The sequence below is a fragment of the Trichosurus vulpecula genome, chromosome 4 (assembly GCF_011100635.1).
Source record: "Trichosurus vulpecula isolate mTriVul1 chromosome 4, mTriVul1.pri, whole genome shotgun sequence".
NCBI classification, from domain to species: Eukaryota; Metazoa; Chordata; class Mammalia; order Diprotodontia; family Phalangeridae; genus Trichosurus; species Trichosurus vulpecula.
The window spans coordinates 157,794,067-157,813,544 of record NC_050576.1 but is presented as its reverse complement, the minus strand read 5'-3'; the positions used below and the strand labels follow the sequence as shown (position 1 = coordinate 157,813,544).

The following is a 19,478-nucleotide window of genomic DNA, read 5'->3' as shown; positions in this document are numbered from 1 at the left end:
TGCACCCTAATTCCATCACCTCTTTGTCAGGAGATGGATGATATTCTTCATTACTGGTTATCTGGAATTATGAGTAGTCATTGTGTTTATCAAGTTCTTACTGCTTTCAAAGTTTTTTGTCTTCAGACTGTTATTGTCACTGTATAAAGTGTTTTACTGGTTTCATTAGTTTATAAAAGTTTATAAAAGTTTTAAATTGTTCCTTTTTATACCACTGGTATTACAGTTCTTCTGGTTCTACTTAATTGGCTATGCATCGGTTCATACCAATCTTTCCACATCTCTTTGAAATCATTCATTTTCCTCATTTTGTTGACATAGGGAGCTTGCAGATGAGGAAACCTTCTCTACTAATGCATATTGGCACCTGCTCTGTAGCTTAGTTTGAGGGTACTCTCTGAGGCACTAAAAGGTTGTCATTTTCCCAGGATCCCACAGTCAATATGTGCATAGGAAGGACTTCAGCTGCTCTTTTTTTCCTAACTCCAGGTCCAGCTCTCTATTCATTATGCCATGCTATCATAGTTATTACATGTATCTAGTTCTATTGGGGGGCAGGTAGGTGGCACAGTGCATAGAGCACTGAGTTCAAATCTGGCCTCAGACACTTACTAGCTGTGTGATCCTGGACAAGTCACTTAATCCTGTTCAGTTTCCTCATGGAAATGGTAAACCACTCCAGTATCCTTGCAAAGAAAACCCCAAAGTGGGATCACAAGGAGTCAGAAACAACTGAAAGGACTGAACAACAACCAGAGTTCAATTTTACTCCGTCTTGTTCATAATCCTGGTCATGTGTGGCAGTGTCCTGCCAAGTCTCAGTTACTATATGTACATAGTGGCAAAGTTCTGTGACCTAAACTGAAGCTTGTTTACTTGTCAATTACCTCATACAAAATGAAGGAATTGGACTAGGTGATCTCTAAAATCCCTTCCAGGTCTTAAAAGGACTACTGTTAGTTGCTATTAGGAGCAATAACTAAAAACCTGGTAGAATATATTCTTGTCCTGAATAGGATTTCAAATACATTTCTCATAGTCACACCTTAGTCCAACTTCCCCATCCCTCCCTACCCAACCCTTGGGTGAGAATCACATTCAGCTACCACTTTTTTGTGGCTGAGATAGTTTTTAATGGGTCATTGGAACATAGGCCCAAGGAAAACATACTTTCATTGTCTTTAAGGTCTGTGGATTAATCTGACAACTGTGCTTGTGGGAACAGGGCAACAAGAGACTTAATCAGCACTAGCATAGGCTAGCAAAACAACTGGTGTCAGGTGTGTACGTAAGCTGGCATATGTATGAATCTGCTTTGTCCTAAAGCATATATCTAGAACATGATGGAGATCTTCCTAAGACATTACAACATGAATGTGACCATCTGCTTCTTTTTTGTTTTAACTTTGTGTTATTTATATTATTTCTTTAAATTAACAAGCATTTATTTTTCTTCTGTCCTGTAATTTTCCCCCCATCCCCCACTCATTCCACTGGAAATAAAACAACCAAAACCTTTGCAACGAATATCCATAGTCAAAGCAAACAAATTCCCACACTATTCACATCCAAAGATAACCACCACAGCTCAGGAATTCAGGGCCCTAGGGCCTGCTCCACCCACTCCAGATCTAGTTGGTCCTGGCACCTCCCACACCAGGTTGTGCTCCACTCCCAGCGTGGTGCTATAGACTCTTGGGCTGAAGATTTGTCTCCCTCTGCCACCTCATGGGTTCTGCAGCTCCAGAACTTGTTCAGAGGCATTTTCTATAAGAGTTTGGATGAATTTGTGGGAAAACCCAAGAGAGTCCCTGCCCTCCATCCACCATCTTGGCTCCCTGACTGATATTCTTTAAAAAAAATTTTTTAATTATCAAGCATTTTTTTCTTCTTGCCTCTTCTCACCCATCAGGAGAGACAGACAGAGAGAGAAAGAGAGAGAGAGAGAGAGAGAGAGAGAGAGAGAGAGAGACAGACAGACAGACAGACAGAGACACAGAGACACAGAGAGACAGAGACAGAAAGAGAAGGAGGGAGGAAGGAAGGAAGGAAGGAAGGAATTTCTTCTTTGTTTCTCTAATTTATAATAGGACCTTTTGTATCTACAGTACATATCCAATTGGAACTAATTTTAGCATGAGGTGTGAGATGTTGGCTTAATTTCTTCTATATTGTTGTCCAATTTCCCAAGTAGTTTTTAATCAATGAGTTTTTATCCCAGTAGCTGGGGTCTTTGTATTTATTGAATACTGGAATTACTAGGTTCCTTTGTTTCTGTGACATTGTGTACCTAATCTTTTCCACTAAACAATCTATTTTTTAGCAAGTACCAAATCATTTGGAAAACCGTTTTGTTGTATTCCTCAGCCAGCAAACATCCTCTAATCCTGGCCTTTTGACTGCTTCCCAGAGAGGCTAGCTCATCAGTTGGGCTGTACAGAAGGTGATCACTCCTTATTGCTTCTTCATCATTTGGGAAGTGGCAGAGCTCAGCTCAAGGGCATATCCTGCCACAGAAACAAGCTTCTGCTGGATCCCATCATTCCCATTTTCCCCTTAAACAAGCCATCTTCTACAGCACTCTAGGTCATTTTTTTCCCAGCTTCTTAAGTTCTTGCAGTATATTCTCACTGTGAAGCTTGGCTTGCTCCCTTTTCCTTCCTTATCAGCTCAACCCACCTGACTACAAGTACATGTTGCCCCTAATATATCCCCGTGTAGTTACTCGGGGAAAAGAGCTGCTACAAATTGTATTGGACCTGGAGTCACTAAGGCCCAAGTTCAAATCTGGCCTCAGACACCTAACTATGTGATTCTGGGCAAGTGACTTAGCTTCTCTCTACCTCAATTTCCTCATCTATAAACTGGAGATAACAATAGCACAGACTTCCCTTGTTTGTTGGAAGACTTAAATCATATGGAGCTATATGAATGTGTTGGTATTATTATTTTATCCTCTTTAAATGTTTCAAGTGTGTGACATTAGAATGGAGATTTACTATATACCCTTTGTAAATCTGTAATTTTTTTTCAAATATTGAGTGCTTGTTAAAGCTATTTGGATTTTTAAATTGGAGAAAAGCACTTAAAGTTATTTTATATGTAAATATTACATGTAAAACTGTCAGGCACATAACTTCAATGAAGAAAAAAATAAAACATAGCACTAGGAGTTAGAAAAATTAGTTTAATTCTGGCTCTGCCACAAATTGACTATGTAACTTTGGGTAAGTCACATTAATTGATGACTTCTAAGGTCTAACATTGTATGATTCCATGATCAGTCCCTACCCAGATTAGCCCCTAATTCTCACCCACCTTTTGCCTTTCTTTTAAAGGAAAAGAAGCCCCTATCCCAAAGCACTCTCCAGACCCATGGGCTACATGGTAGCCAAGTCACCTCAGGATCAGGAATCCTGTTACCACAATGAGTAAGTAGCAAAAATCACTGCCGTTCTCTCTGCACATCTTCTGAAGGGTTAGGCAACTGACTTAGCTCGGAGTCTTAAACGTGGCTCCTACTTATTACTTCAAATCTTAGCCAAGGTCTAAGGAGAGCTCAGACACTACAGTGGGGAGAACAGTGCAGTAGTCTCATCTTTCACAGGAAGGAACGGGAGAGAGGGTCACGAAAGAAATGAAACTGAAAGCGTTGCATTTACACAGGAAGGACAGCTTCTTCTAGCTCCCGCCTTAGATCCAGAGCCTAGCAGAGCTCTGCCCAGAGGTTGCATCTGACTGAAACAAGGAGGAGCGGAGGGGAAGTCAGTTACAGGTATTGGTTCCTTTTATTCTGTTCTTTACCACTCCCAGCCCCGATCTTGCTCAGTCGTTAACTCTTCTAGTTTATCTATCTCTCTCTTCCTGGCCAGGTATCTGTTTAGGTTTGGGACTTTCTGCTCTTGTCAGGGTTTGTTCTGCCATTCCTCTCCTGCAACACACACACACACACACACACACACACACACACACACACACACACACACGTTTCCCACTTCCTCCCAAGTCTCTTCCTCCCACTCAGGTCTCTTCCCACAAGGCGTCTTCCTCAACACCTAGTTTCAGGCTTTCTCAGCTCCCGATATGTTTTCACTTGCTGCCTGGGTGCCTCCTCCCCCTTGTAATATTTTCTCTTTCCCGCCCAGCTTCTGATAACATCATTTGGCGCCTTGGGTTGAGTATCTACGGCTGTATCATTCACCAAGCTGTCGCACTGTTTACAATAGAAGTAAAAATACAGGCATACATTCTGCTCATAGCCTGAATCTACAGAGATGTCATCAAGGTAAGGGCAACATTTTCCATTCTTGATAACAGTCTCCAAGAAAGGGTGTGTAGAAGCTTGGGAACGGCTGGGATACAAAGAAAGGGTTTTATCCGGAAAAGAGACATCTGAGGATGAACCAGATCACCTAGAGTTCAAACAAAAGTGACTAGTCACTCAATGTGACAGGATGTATATAACTTTGGTATTCTTTGTTTTGCCTTTGACTTTTTTCCTCTGGAAACTTCTCCTTCATCGCTGAGCCTGACTGAACTTGGCACTATTTGAACTTTTTCTGTCTCCTGGTTTTTTCCTAGAAGCATTATCAGTGTTATGAAGATTATACATTATGACCAAGTGAATTTTATACCGGGTATGCAGGGATGATTAACATAAGAAAACTATCAATATAATTTATTATATCAATAATAAAAGTAACAAAAATCATGATTCTATCAATAGATACAGAAAAAGCTTTTGATAAAATACAACACTCATTTCTATTAAAAATATTTGAAAATATAAGAATAGATTTTTTTAAATTGATAAAAAAAATTTACTAAAATCATCAGCAAGCATTATTTGTAATAGAGATAAGTTAGAAGCCTTCATAAAAGGTCAGTTATGAAAAAAGATGCCCACTGTCACCAATATTATTCAATACTGTTTTAGAAATCCTAGCAATAGCAATAAGAGAAGAAAAAGAAACAGAAGGAATCAGAATAGGGAATGAAGTAATCAAACTATCTCTTTTTGTAGATGATGTTATAATATACTTGAAAAATCCCAAAGACTCAACTAAAAAGTTAGTTGAAACAATTGATGATTTTAACAAAATAGCAGTATATAAAGTAAATCCACATAAATCACCAGTATTCCTATACATCAGAAACAAAGCCCTGTAAGAAGAGACAATAAGAGATAATCCATTTAAAATAATTCTAGACAGTATTAAAATACCTATCAAAGCAAACCTAGAAACTATATGAACAAAACTATATTAAAATTTAAATAAATAAAATCAGATTTAAATAATTGGAGAAATATTAATTGTTCATGGTAGGCAGGGCCAATACAATAAAAATGACAATTTTACCTAAATTAATCTACATATTAAATGCCATTCTGATTAGATTACCAAAAAATATTTTATTGAGCTAGGAAAAAATAATAGTGAATTCATTTGGAAGAACAAGAGGTAAAGAATAACAAAGGAATTAATGAAAAAAATGCAAAGGAAGGACATTTAGCCAGACCAGATCTTAAACTACATTATGTGAGTAATTATCAAAACTGTCTGGTACTGGTTAAGAAATAGAAAGGTAGATCAGTGGGGCAGCAAAGTAAACTTGTGTTTGACAAGCATAAACATTTAAGTTTTGGGGACGAGAATTCTTTTTTGGGTAAAAATTGTTGGGAAAGCTAAAAAGAGCCCAGTATCTTGCGCCATTTACCAAGATAAGATCAAAATAGATCCACAACCTACATATAAAGAGAGATATTACAAGAAAATGTCAAGAACATGGAACATATTACCTATCAGACTTATGAAGAAGTGAACAATTTATGAATAAACAAGAAATAGAGAGGAGTGTGAGGTGTAAAATGGATAATTTCAATTACATTAAATTAAAAAGGTTTTGTACAAATAAAACAAAATTGGCCAGGATCACAAGGAAAGCAGAAAATTGGGGGGGGGGTGGGATTTTATAGACAATTTCTCAGACGAAGGTCTCATATCTCACATACATAAAGAATTCTATCAAATCTATAAGAATACAAGTCATTCCCCAATTGATAAATGGTCAAAGGATATGAACAGGCAGTTTTCAGATGAATAAATCAAAACAACTTTTAGTCTTATAAAAATGTTCTATGTCATTATTGATTAGTGAAATACAAATTTTAACAACCTTGACGATAATAATTTTATACCTATAAGACTGGCTAAAATGATTGAAGGGGAAAGTGACAAATGTTGGAGGTGATGTGGAAAAACTGGGACACTAATTCATTGATCCAGCCATTTTGGAGAGCAATCTGGAATTATGCCCAAAGAGTTATTAAACTGTATATACCCTTCAATCCAGCAATACCACTACTATGTCTATTTCCAAAGATGATTAAAGAAAAAGAAAAAGAGCCTATACATTCTAAAATATTTATATAAGCTGTCTTTGTGGTGACAAAGAACAGGAAATTTCAAGCCCATCAATTGGGGAATGGCTAAAAAAGTTTTGGTATATGATTGTGGTGGAATACTATTTTGCTATAAGAAATAATGGGGGGAGGTGGAGCCAAGATGGCCACATGAAAACAGCATCTTACCAGAGCTTTCTCACAAGTTCTGTCAGATTCCTATGAAAAAGTGAATTTGAGCAGTTTTGAGAGAGTTGGAAACCGTGAGCAGTCTGAGTGGAGCAAATTTCCAAGCCAGGAGAGTCTGAAAGGCAGAAGGAACGAATCTGTAGGCTTGGAGAGCACTCGCTGTGCGGAGCTGCTCCAGACAGCACCAAAGCGGAAGCGGCCGCCTGGGAAACCCATGTGGGAGACAGGCTGGGAGACAGCTGGGCTCCCGAAACTGATGGAGATCCCCAGGCCTCCCAACACAGGACAGCAGTCTGTGGAAGCAACGAGAGGCAGCGCAACGCCACCAGCTGTGAGATATCAGCTCCTGAGGCTTGCAGCCCAAAGGTATGAAATGGGTCTTCTTGAACTTCCGGGAGACATAATGGCCAGGTAAATAGCTCTAATCCCTCCCCCCTCACCCAGAGAACTTCTCGGAAAAAAGAACGCTGGAATAGAGGAGATGGAAGTGGGGCTTCAGTGGCCAAGTAGTAGGACTTCCAGAGTCCCAGAGGGGCAGAGCCAGCAGGGGTCAACACCAGGAGCCCAGATGTACTCTTGCTCTCCCAGGGGAAGTGCCAGACACCAGCTCAAACAACAAAGAGCTAAGGCTATTGCTGAAGAGCAACAGTGCTGGGAAGCAACCCTAGGGGAAGAGACATCAGGCAGTCAGACCCCTGCCCCACACCTCAGGAAACTGAAGGCTATAATTCACAAAGCCAACAACTAGACTCACAATCCCCAGAAAAAGAAAGCTGGGACAGAGAGCCCTGAGCCCCAAAAGCAGAAATTTATTGTGAAGCCAGGAAAAGGCTAACCAACATGAAGAACACAAAAAAACCGAGGACCATTGATTCTTTTTATGGAGACAGGCATGATCAAAATACCAATTTGAAAGAGGACAGCAATGACACTATAGATATATCTGATACCTCAAAAGGTAATGTGAACTGGTCTCCAGCCCAAAAAGCACTGCTGGAAGAGCTAAAGGAGGATTTTAAAAATCAAATTAGGGAGGTAAAAGAAAATATGGGAAAAAATCCACTGATGAAATCAGGTCCCTAAAGAATAAGATTGGTGAAATGGCTACAGAGATTCAGAATCTAAAGAGAGCAAATGACACCCTGAGAGGTAAAATCAGCCAATTGGAAAAGGAGACTCAAAAGCAAAATGAAGACAGTAACTTATTAAAAGTTAGAGTTGAGCAAGTGGAAGCTAATGAATCAATGAGGCATCAAGAAGTAGTAAAACAAAATGTGAAGAATGAAAAAATAGAAAAAATGTGAAATATCTGATTGGCAAAACAACTGACATGGAAAATAGATCCAGGAGAGACAATTTAAGAGTTATTGGTCTACCAGAAATCCACAATGAAAAAAGAGCCTTGACAGTATCTTCGAAGAAATTATCAAAGATAACTGCCCAGAGGTCCTAGAACTAGAGTGCAAAATAGTCATTGAAAGAATTCACCGATCACCCCCTGAAAGAGATCCCAAACTGAAAACACCAAGAAATATTATAGCCAAATTTCAGAATTACAAAGTCAAGGAGAAAACACTGCAAGCAGCCAAAAAGAAACAATTCAAATATTGTGGAACTACAGTCAGGATCACGCAGGATCTCTCAGCTTCTACACTAAAAGACAGGAGAAATTGGAATATGATATTCTGAAGGGCAAAGGAGCTGGGACTACAACCAAGGATCAACTACCCAGCAAAACTAAGCATAGTTTTTCAGGCAAGGAGATGGACATTCAACAAAATAAGGGAATTCCAGACCTTCCTGATGAAAAGGCCAGAATTCAGTGGAAAATTTGATCTCCAAATAAAAGACTCAAGAAAGACATAAAAAGGTAAATAGGGGGAAAAACCCCCACAAACCTTATTAATTGATAAGGGCAAATTATTTGCATCTTTATATAGGATTATATCTTCTTATGTATGTTTTATATATGCATATATATGTCAATCTTGAGAATAGTACAGCTATTATGACAATTGAAAGGGATACACATACACTGTGAATGCCTGTATAAAATAACTGATATAAGGATAAAAAACATAATTAAGAGATGTAAATGGAGGGCTATGAGAGAAGAGGTAAGGAGGTAGTAGAAAAGGGTCAATTACACCAAATGAAGAGACACAAAAACACATTTCAGTAGAGGGAAAGCAGGGAGGGAGTAGAGCAGTATTTGAGCTTTACTGTCATCTGATCTGGTTCAAGAAGGGAAAAACATACCCTGATAAGTACAGAAATCTAACTTGTCCTGCAGGAAGTAGGAGGGGAAAGTAGGAAACGGTAAGATAAGGGAGGGGAATAAAGACGGAGGGTAAACTGAGGAAGGCGGCAGTCAAAAGCAAAACTTTGTTGAGGAATGGAAGAGAAAAGGGAGAAATAAAAGCATAGATAGGGGGAAATAGGATGGAGAAAAAGACACAGATAGAAATCGTAACCGTGAATGTGAATTGGATGAGCTCTCCCATAAAACAGAAGCAGATAGCAAAATGGATTAAAAACCATAATCCTACAATATGCTGTTTACAAGAAACACATTTGAAACAGGGGGATACACACAGGGTAAAGGTAAAAGGCTGGAGTAAAATATATTGTGCCTCAGCTAAAGTAAAAAAAGCAGGTGTAGCAATCCTAATCTCAGACGAAGCAAAAGTAAAGATAGATTTAATTAAAAGAGATAAGGAAGGACACTACAAATCGCTAAAAGGCACCATAAACAATGAAGCGATATCATTGTTTAACATATATGCACCAAGCGGTATGGCATACAAATTCTTAGAGGAGAGGTTAAGGGAGTTACAGGAAGAAATAGACAGCAAAACTATAATATTGGGAGACCTCAACCTCCCCCTTTCTGAACTTGATAAATCTAACCTCAAAATAAATAAGAAAGAAGTTAAGGAGGTAAACAGAATTTTAGAAAAGGCAAATATGATAGGCCTCTGGAGAAAACTGAATGGGGATAAAAAGGAATATACTTTCTTCTCAGTGGTATATGCCACATACTCAAAAATTGACCATATACTAGGGCATAAAAAACTACTTGAAATAATAAACAACTTTAGCAAAGTTGCAGGATATAAAATGAACCCAAATAAATACTTAGCATTCCTATACATTAGTAACAAAGCCCAACAGCAAGAGATAGAAAGAGAAATTCTATTCAAAGTTACTGTAAACACTATAAAATATTTGGGAGTCTATCTGCCAAGACAAACCCAGGGCCAATATGAACATAATTATGAAACCCTTTTCATGCGAATAAAGTCAGATCTAAATAAATGGAAAAATATCAGTTGCTCATGGTTAGGCCAAGCCAATATAATAAAAATGACAATTTTACCTAAATTAATCTATCTATTCAGTGCCATACCAATTGAACTACCAAAAATTATTTTAAAGAGCTGGATAAAATAATAACAAAATTCATCTGGAACAACAAGAGTCTAGGATATCTAGGGTATTAATGAAAAGAAATGCTGGAGAAGGTGGCCTAGCCATACCAGATATGAAAATGTACTATAGAGCAGCAGTCATCAAAACTACCTGGTACTGGCTAAGAAACAGAGTTGTGGATCAGTGGAATAGGATAGGTACACAAGATGGAGAAGTCAACGACTATAGCAATCTACTCTTTGATAAACCCGAAGAGGTCAGCTTCTGGGCTAAGAATTCACTATTTCACAAAAACTGCTGGGAAAATTGGAAAATGGTAGGGCAGAAACTGGGCATAGAACCATATCTTACACCATATACCAAAATAAAGTCAAAATGGGTTCATGATTTAGGAATAAAGGCTGATACGATAAGCAATTTGGGAGAACAAGGAATAGTTTACCTATCAGATTTATGGGAAAGAAAAGAATTCATGACCCAACAAGAGATAGCGAGCATTACAAAATGCGAAATGGATGATTTTGATTATGTTAAATTGAAATGTTTTTGTACAAAAAAAAGCCAATGCAACAAAAATTAGGAGGGATGCAGAAAATTGGGAGAAAATCTTTACAACTAGTGTTGCTGATAAAGGCCTCATTTCTAAAATATACTGGGAACTGAGCCAAATATATGGGAATACAAGTCATTCCCCAATTGAGAAATGGTCAAACAGGCAGTTTTCAGAGGAAGAAATTAAAGATATCTCTAGGCATATGAAAAAATGCTCGAAATCACTACTGATTAGAGAAATGCAAATCAAAACAACTCTTAGATATCACATCTCTCCTGTCAGATTGGCTAAAATAATAAAACAGGAAAATGATAAATGCTGGAGAGGATGTGGGAAAATTGGAACATTGTTACATTGCTGGTGGAGTTGTGAACTGATCCAGCCATTTTGGAGAGCAATTTGGAACTATGCCCAAAGGGCTGTAAAAATGTTCATACCCTTTGACCCAGCAATACCACTTCTAGGGTTGTATCCCAAAAAGATCACACAATTGGGAAAAGCACCCATATGTACAAAAATATTTGTAGCAGCTCTTTTTGTGGTAGCTAAGAATTGGAAATCAAAAGGATGCCCATCAATTGGGGAATGGCTGAACAAGCTGTGGTATATGAAGGTAATGTAATACTATTGTACTATAAGAAATGGGGATGATATGGACTTCATAACAACCTGGAAAAATCTACACGACATAATGCTGAGTGGAGCAGAACCAGGAGAACATTATACACAACCACAGATATATGGATTCTATGAGGACTAACCCTGATAGACTTTGCTCTTCTCAGCAAAACAAGGTGCAAAGACAACTCCAAAGGACTCATGATGAAGAATGCTATCTACATCCAGAGAAAGAACTATAAAGTATGAATGCAGATTGAGGCACACTTCATGCTTGCCTTTCCCCACCCCACCCCCTTTTTTTCTCTCTTTTTTTTTTGTTTTTGGGTTGTGGTTTTTTTTTTTGGTTCTGTTTCTTCTTTTTCATGATTCATTCCATTGGTCATAATTCTTTTCCATAACTTGACTAATGTGTAAATTAGTTCAATGCAAAGTTATACTTGGAAGTTACATGGGATTCCGTGCCATCTTGGGGAGGGAGAGGGAAGGGGGGGAAGAAAATCTGGAACTCAAAATTATGTAGAACTGAATGTTGTAAACTAAAAATTAAAAAAATTTTAAAAAAAGAAATGATTGGCTCAGTGATCTTAGAAAAGTATGGAAAGAATTACATGAAATAATGAAGAGCAAAATGAGAAGAATCAAAAGAACACTGTATACAGTAACAGCAATATTGTTTTAAGGACAACTTTGAGAGACTAATTAATTTTTATTATTATAAATACCAAAATGTATAGCAAAGGATATATGAAAGAAGGCTTTATCTTCATCCAGAGAAGGAACTGATAAATGGAAGTATGTATATAATGATTGTACACATATATACATATTTGTATCTAATGGTGCCTATCTCTAGGACAGGGGATAGGGAGAGAAGGGGAAAAAAATTTACATTATGATTTTATTATATCTTTAAAAGGAGTAGCAAGTTGTACACAATGGATTTGCAGTTTCTTGTACAATCGTCATTTGTTTTTGTTGTTCTGCTATGTTATGGAAATGCTTTTTTTATCCCATAAACTACAAATAAAATAAATATTTTTTTCAAAGCACTATCAGCTTAAATTTTCCCACTTGGCTTTACAATGTCATAGTTATTATATATTGTTCTCTTGGTTTGCCTCATTTCACTGTGTCAGTTGATACAAGTCTTCCCAGGTTTCACAGAACCCATCCCTTTTGTAATTTCTTGCAAGCAAGAGTATTCCATTATACACATATACAATAATCTGTTCAACCATTCCCCATGGATGGGCAACCTCTTGGCTCCTACTTTTTTGACAATACAAAAAGAACTGTTAAAACTATTTTCATACGAATGGGTCCTTTTACTTTCACCTCTTTGAAGTATTAACCTAGTAAATGTATTGGTGGGTCAAAGGCCATGTTTAGTTCAGTGATTTAGGGGCACAGTTTCCCAGCACCCTCTCCAACATGTCAAAAATGTCATTTTTCTTTTTTGTAATCTCTGCCAATCTGATGGACAAAAACTTTCAAATAATTAATATCTCTGATCAATGCAATGACCAACCGTGATTTAAGAGAACTAATAATAAAGCATGCTACCCAGTTCATCACAGCAAGGTAATGGATTCAAGGTGCAGAATGAAATATACTTTTTTTTTTGGACATAGACAATGTGGGAATTTGCCTTGCCTGGCGATGAATAGTTGTTTGATATAAGAGTTTTGTTTTACTTTTTTTTAATGGGGGGAGAGAAAATAAAGGCTTGTTAATTTAAAAATAAAATAAAACATATAAAAAAGAAGAAATTCCTGCTCTGTGGCCTCCAATTTCACATTTCACATTTCTCTTATGTTAATCATGAAATAAACAGATCTCTAGGTGAGGGAGCATGTAGGGCTTCCTATTCTCCCTGGATTTCTGTTTCTCCAGCTATAATAGATTGGATTAGATGACCTCTGAGGTGTCTTTTATTTCTAAATCTACCTCAATTAGCCCTTATCTAAATGACTTTCAGAAAGAGGAGACATTGGGTCAGCAACTGAGGCTAGGAAGCTTAGAGTAAATAACTCTATACTCTATAGTAGTTTGGGTTTGTACCCTGACTGTGGGCTAGAAATTCCTCTCTTCTGCATTCCTGGTGAAGTAAACCCTGCTGCCACCTTCTTCCACTTCATATTGTCTGCCCTGCCCACTTGTCACAGTTTCTAGATGAAGATGATAAAACAATTTTCATTTCTGTGGTTTATAACATGTCTTCATTACTATAGTCCTGTAATGCTGATGGTGCAAATTTAATAAACCCTATTTTACAGATAACAAAACTGATGCCCAGAGAAGGTAAATTACTTGCCTAGGGTGACATTTCTAGTACACACCATAGACCACATCCTCTTGATTCTACATATCAGTAAAAGGTCATGGAGTACAGTTGAACAATCACCTTTTCGGAGATGCTTAAAATAATAACAAAGAACTTTATTGATCTGGCCTAGCTCAGGCATTACAGCCTTATTTTGGGGTAAGGGATGCAGACAATAACTTCGCAAAAACCCTTCCAGTGATGAGTCAATTTTATGTTTCCAGGATCTAATTTCATATTTCCCATCTCCTATCTACCAAGAAATAGCTTTTTGTCAGGATGGGGGATCCTTGTCTCAAAAGATCCTCTCTATGAGGGAAAGTACTATTTCTTATACTTTTTTGTTATCCCCCATGAGGGTACATAATAGATACTCAGTAAGTTTAAAGACCTCATGAGAAAGACATTTCATACCTTTAACTACTAATTTCAGTGTTTAACAACCTTAACATATTTATTCATTCAACAAACATTTATCAAGTACCATGTGTGCCATTTTCTGTTACTGTCCAAGGCACCACCATTCTCCCAGTCAAGGAAGCATGCAACTTACCTGCCACTTTTACCCCTCTCTCTCTCCCTCTTTCCCTCTCTCCCTCTCTCCCTCCCACCTTGTGCGTGTGTGTCTCCCTCCCCATTTTCAATCTGTTCAAGGCATGGCTCTTCTACATCAGTCAACTAGCATTGATTAAGCACCTATTATGTGATACAAACTGTGGTATCCATTGTAAATGTCTCATATTTATGCTCCTTTCTTTCCTCTGATAGTTGGAAAGCTAGTCCAGTTCATCATCACCTCATACTTGGACTATTATTACAGTAATAGTCTGCTCACTAGTGTTTCTGCCACTAGTCTTTCCCCACTCCAATCTATCCTCCAGTCATCTAGGGAATTGATCTTCCTAAAGCATAGGTCCAACCATGTCACCTCTGTCCCCATTCAATAAACTCCATTGGTTTCCTATCACCTCTAGGATGAAATATAAAAGCTTCTGTTTGGAGTTTAAAACTCTTTATAACCTGGCCCCCTCTTACCTTTCTAGTCTTCTTGTACCTTGTTCCTCCAAAATGTAGTCTGAGATCCATTAACCCTGGCTTCCTTAATGCTCTTTACACACAATATACCATCTCCTGTCTCTGGGCATTTTCACTGGCTCTCTGCAGTTCCTGGAACTCTCTCTTTATTCATGTTCACCTTGTGGCTTTACAGATTTTCTTTGAACCCTAACTAAAACTCCCCCTTCTGCAAGAAGAAATTCCTAATCTGCCTTAATCTTAGTGCTTTCCCTCTGTTGGTTTTTTCAGATTTATCTTGTCTGTATCAAACAACATAGTTGTTTGCATGTGTTCTTCCCTATTATACTATAAGCTCCTTGAGGACAGGGACTATTTTTGCCTTTCTTCATGCCTTCAGCACTTAACACAGTGCCTGGCATATAGTAGGCATTTAATAAATGATAGTTTGCTTGATGCCTTCAAATGAAGGGGATACAAAGTCGAATAATAACAGTATCACCTATTTGTTTAGTGCTTTACATTCACAAAGTATCTTCTTCACCACAATATGATGGACTAGATATGACAAGAAGAGGCAAGATGTATGATGGAAGGAGTACAGGTTTGAGGATCAGAACACCTGGGTTTAAGTCTTGGTTCCATTACTTTTTAATTGTGAGATTATAGGATCATAAATATGGACAGTCAGGTGGTGCAGTGGACAGAGTGCTGGGCCTGCACTCAGGAAGACTCATCTTCCTGAGTTCAAATCTGTCCTTAGATACTTACTAGCTGTGTGACCCTGGGTAAGTCACTTAACTCTATTTGCCTCAGTTTCCTCATTTGTAAAATGAGCTGGAGAACGAAATGGCAAACCACTGCAGCATCTTTGCCAGGGAAATCCCAAATGGGGTCACAAAGAGTCAGACATGATTGAAACCACTGAACTACAAGAAAGGATACTAGATATAGGATTCAAGTGACCTTAGAAGTCCTCTGATCCAACTGCCTCATTTTACATATCAAGAAACTGTGGCCTAGAGAAGTCAAATGACATTCCTATGGTCACACAGAGAGTAAAGTGACAGTCAGGATTTTAACCTGGGTCCTCTGATTCCAAATCTAGCATCCTTTTCATCAGTAGTGTCCATCTCAAATAGAAATGGGGATCATTAATCAGTATATGGTCATTCTTCAACATTCATGGGTTTCATACTCATGGTTTTGGTTATTTGGGGGTTAATCATCAATAATTAGATGGGAATTTTTGGAGATTTGCAGCATCCCTTGGAGAATCTCAGGCAAAGTCCATATGTAAAGAAAACTTGAAAAAAATTAGTAAGCTATAAATGCATAAATACTGCATATTATTAATCTATTTTATAATTTACCTACTATAATTATACATACATAAATTTAATATAGTTATTTTTTTAAAAAGAAGTTTCAGTGCATTAAAGAACCATGGGCTACACACTCTCTTTGGAGATGCCTTTTTGTCTTTCTGCCATCCGGACATAGTCACTTAATTTTCTCCCACAATGATCTCTGTATCTTGTGCTCTTCATAGGAGAAAGAAATCTATGAAGCAGTTGCTTCATAGTGACTTCATGGAGACTGCAAAGACTCCACATAGCATAGAAGATAGTAATCTCTTTCACGTACAAACTGCAACTTTTTTAATAAGGGTATACTATGTTGTTTTACTTGTTTTTGTTTTAAATAAATATGATCAGATATTAAAAATAAAGGTTTAGGGTGGGATCTGGAGTTATTCATTATTTTTCACATTCGTGGGGGTCCTCTACCCCAAGCCCTGATGTATGTCAATGGGACAAATGTATAAAAATTCCTGAGGGCCGCATATTGACTTAGTTTTCAAATGTGATGTTATCTATGCTGAATTGTATTTGTATTTATTTTGTTAAATATTTCCCAATTACATCTTATTCTGATTGGGGCGACACTAAAGATTATTGGGGTCCCATGTCTGATACCTTTTCTTTGCATCATAATCCATCAAATGAGACACTGTTCTTATCTCTCAGAGCTCCTGAACACTAGAGATCCTCCTTGATAAGCTCCTTAGTTACGCAAAAGAGGTCACTGTAGCCATATGTGTTGGGGAAAATTGATTAAAAAACCATATTACTCTGTTTATAATACGTAGCTATATGCCCATCCCTTGGCACAGTACCTGGCATAATAAATGTTTATTTATTGATTACAATTATAGGGTAAATGTGTGTGTGTGTTTTCCTAAGAAAGGAACTACTAGATAGACAATTAACTGTGTTCAGAAAGAAAAGAAGGGGAAGACCAGGACTAAAACCATTTGGAAAAGTTTATGCGACTCTCAGTAATACCAGGCTAATTGATCTTTCAGAAGTCCATCTTTTTAAAACCAATATTCTCCTTGATACCACAAAATTAAAAATCATGGAATACCATGATCTCTGAAGAATCAGAATTTGAGGTGACCTAAAGTGCAACCCCAAGAGGCACATGGGGGGTACAAACAGGTGGAAGAAGCCTATATGTCTATGTATGCATGCATATATGTACATACATATATGTAAATTTGTTCATATATTTGTATAAATACATATTTACTTGTATAGATTCTTTATATATAATTAGTTCGGCTCTAACACGTGTTATGAAAATGCAAATTTATTCCAATGTGATTGATATATTAGGGAACATTTTGAGCATAACAGAAATTTCACTGCACCACTTCACAATAACTTACAAGCTGCTTGTGGAAGTGAGTGTCAGAAAATCATTTCCACAAGCAAGCATCTGGTCTTGGTCAAGGTAGGGGCCATATTGATTGTATCTCTTCTACTGAAGTAGTAGTTGTGAGAAGAACTACTGAAGAAATAGTTGTGCCACCCCCAAATGTACCACAACTTCCTTCCACTAGGGCCTCAGGGCAGAGGCCAGGAATTCAGACCTGCCCAACTTGTTCCTCCAGTCCTAGACACAGGCCAAGAAAAAGCCTAAGGCTGTAGATGACCACTATTTATTTTAGTATTTATGTACTTCTTAACATTTGACTTGTATAAAATTATGCCATCAGTTTTTTTAGGCTTTTTAAAAATGTCACTGAAAAAAATTTTGAGTACTCTTACCCCAACCCCATTTTACACCTAAGCTCTGTGTTTTTCATTACATGATTTTGCATAGTATGATGCTTTGGGGTAACATATATGTTCTATTATTGCAGATTGGCCTGTATCTTAAGTATTAAATCTCTACCAGAGAAATTTGCTGTGAAGATATTTTCCCCAAACTAATTGTTCCCTTCTGATTCTAATTGCATTTATTTTTCTTGTTCAGAAGCTTTTCAATTTCATTCAATTAAAATTATTTTTCCTTTTAGGATAATCTCTATCCCTTATTTAGGGAAGAATTTTTCTCCTAGCCATAGTTGTGCAAGTTATGTCCTTTCTTTGTCCTGTATTTTTTATGACTTTTCATAGTTGTCATATAAACACTTGAATCTTTTTGTGCTCTGTGGTGTAAAGAGGTGGTATAAAATTAATTTGGATCTCATTATATTAAAGTTTTCCCAGAAGTTTTTGTCAAATAGGGAGTCTTTACCCCAGTAGCTAGGATTGTTAGCTTATCAAACAACATATTACTATATTTGCTTGCTTCTAGGTTTCATTTCTTTACATTTGTTCCATTTTCTATTTTTCTATTGTTTATCTGGTATCAAATTATTTTGATTACTGCTTTAGAGAATAGCTTGAGGTCTGGTACTGCTAGGTCCTCTTCCTTCCAATGTTTTTCATTATTTACCTTTGACATTAGTGGTCTTTTGTTCCTCTAGTTAGGCAGAAATAGGGACAGATGGACATTTCGCACCATAAATGAATCATGGTACATGATTTATATATACATAAAGGGTGATGTCATAAACATATTAGGGGATGATGGAGAATTTTACTAGCAGAGCTATGGATAAGATAAGAGCTTATGACCAGACAAGAGATAGAGAGGATCATGGAAAGTGAAATTAGATTATTTTGATTTCATGAAATTAAAAAGGTTTTGCACAAATAAAACCAATGCCTCCAAAATTAGAAAGCTGGAAACAGGCTGAGGAGGGAATGGAATAACAGTAAGTTTCTCTGATAAAGTCCTCATCTCTCAGCAATTCTTTTTTTAAATAGTGAGTTCTTGCCCCAAGAGCTTGGATCTTTCAGCTTATCAAATACTAGATTACTATGATCATTTACTACTGTATAATATGTACCTAAGTGTTTCTACTGATCTAGCACTCTATATCTTAGGCTGTGCTTAGTTGTTTTGATGATTACCACTTTGTAATATAGTTTGAAATCTGGTACTGTTAGGCTGCTTTCCTCCACAATTTTTTCCATTGATTCCATTGACACTTTTGACCTTTTGTTCTTCCAGATGAGTTCTATTATTCTTTCTACCTTTGATAGTTTGATTTGCACAACACTGCATTGGCAAATTAACTCAGGTAGAATTATCACTTTTTATTATATTGGCCCAGCTTACCCACAAGAAATTAATATTTCTACAGTTGTTTAGATTTGTATTTGTGTGAAAAGTATTTTGTAATTGTGTTCATTATGGTCCCTTGGTTTGTCTTGGCGGGTAGACTCCCAAAAATTTTATATGGTCTTCAGTTATTTTAAATGGAATTTCTCTATCTCTTCCTGTTGTGTTTTGTTGGTAATATATAGAAGTGCTGATAATTTATATGGGTTTATTTTATATCCTGCAACTTTGCTAAAGTTGTTAATTGTTTCAAATATTTTTAATTGATTTTCTAGGGTTCTCTATAATATACCATTATATCATCTGCAAAGAGTGACAGTTTTGTTTCCTCATTACCTATTTTTATTCCTTCAATTTCTTTTTCTTGTCTTATTGCTATAGTTAGTATTCTTAGAACGATGTTGAATAATAGATTTCATAAT

The 19,478-nt window shown here is 37.1% G+C and overlaps 1 protein-coding gene across 2 annotated transcripts in view; it reads left to right on the top strand.

Moving 5' to 3' along the window:
- Positions 1 to 3,660: 3,660 nt before the first annotated feature.
- Positions 3,661 to 19,478, top strand: part of LOC118847888 (gamma-interferon-inducible protein 16-like) — a 57,611-nt gene continuing 41,793 nt past the window's right edge. Inside the window, exons 1-2 of one of the 2 annotated variants that reach the window (XM_036756568.1) lie at positions 3,661 to 3,775; positions 4,146 to 4,285. In XM_036756568.1, the coding sequence (XP_036612463.1) occupies positions 4,275 to 4,285 (11 nt within the window). In that variant the 5' untranslated portion in view covers positions 3,661 to 3,775; positions 4,146 to 4,274. The remainder of the gene's footprint in view (positions 3,776 to 4,145; positions 4,286 to 19,478) is intronic. The other variant, XM_036756569.1, reaches the window with a different exon arrangement.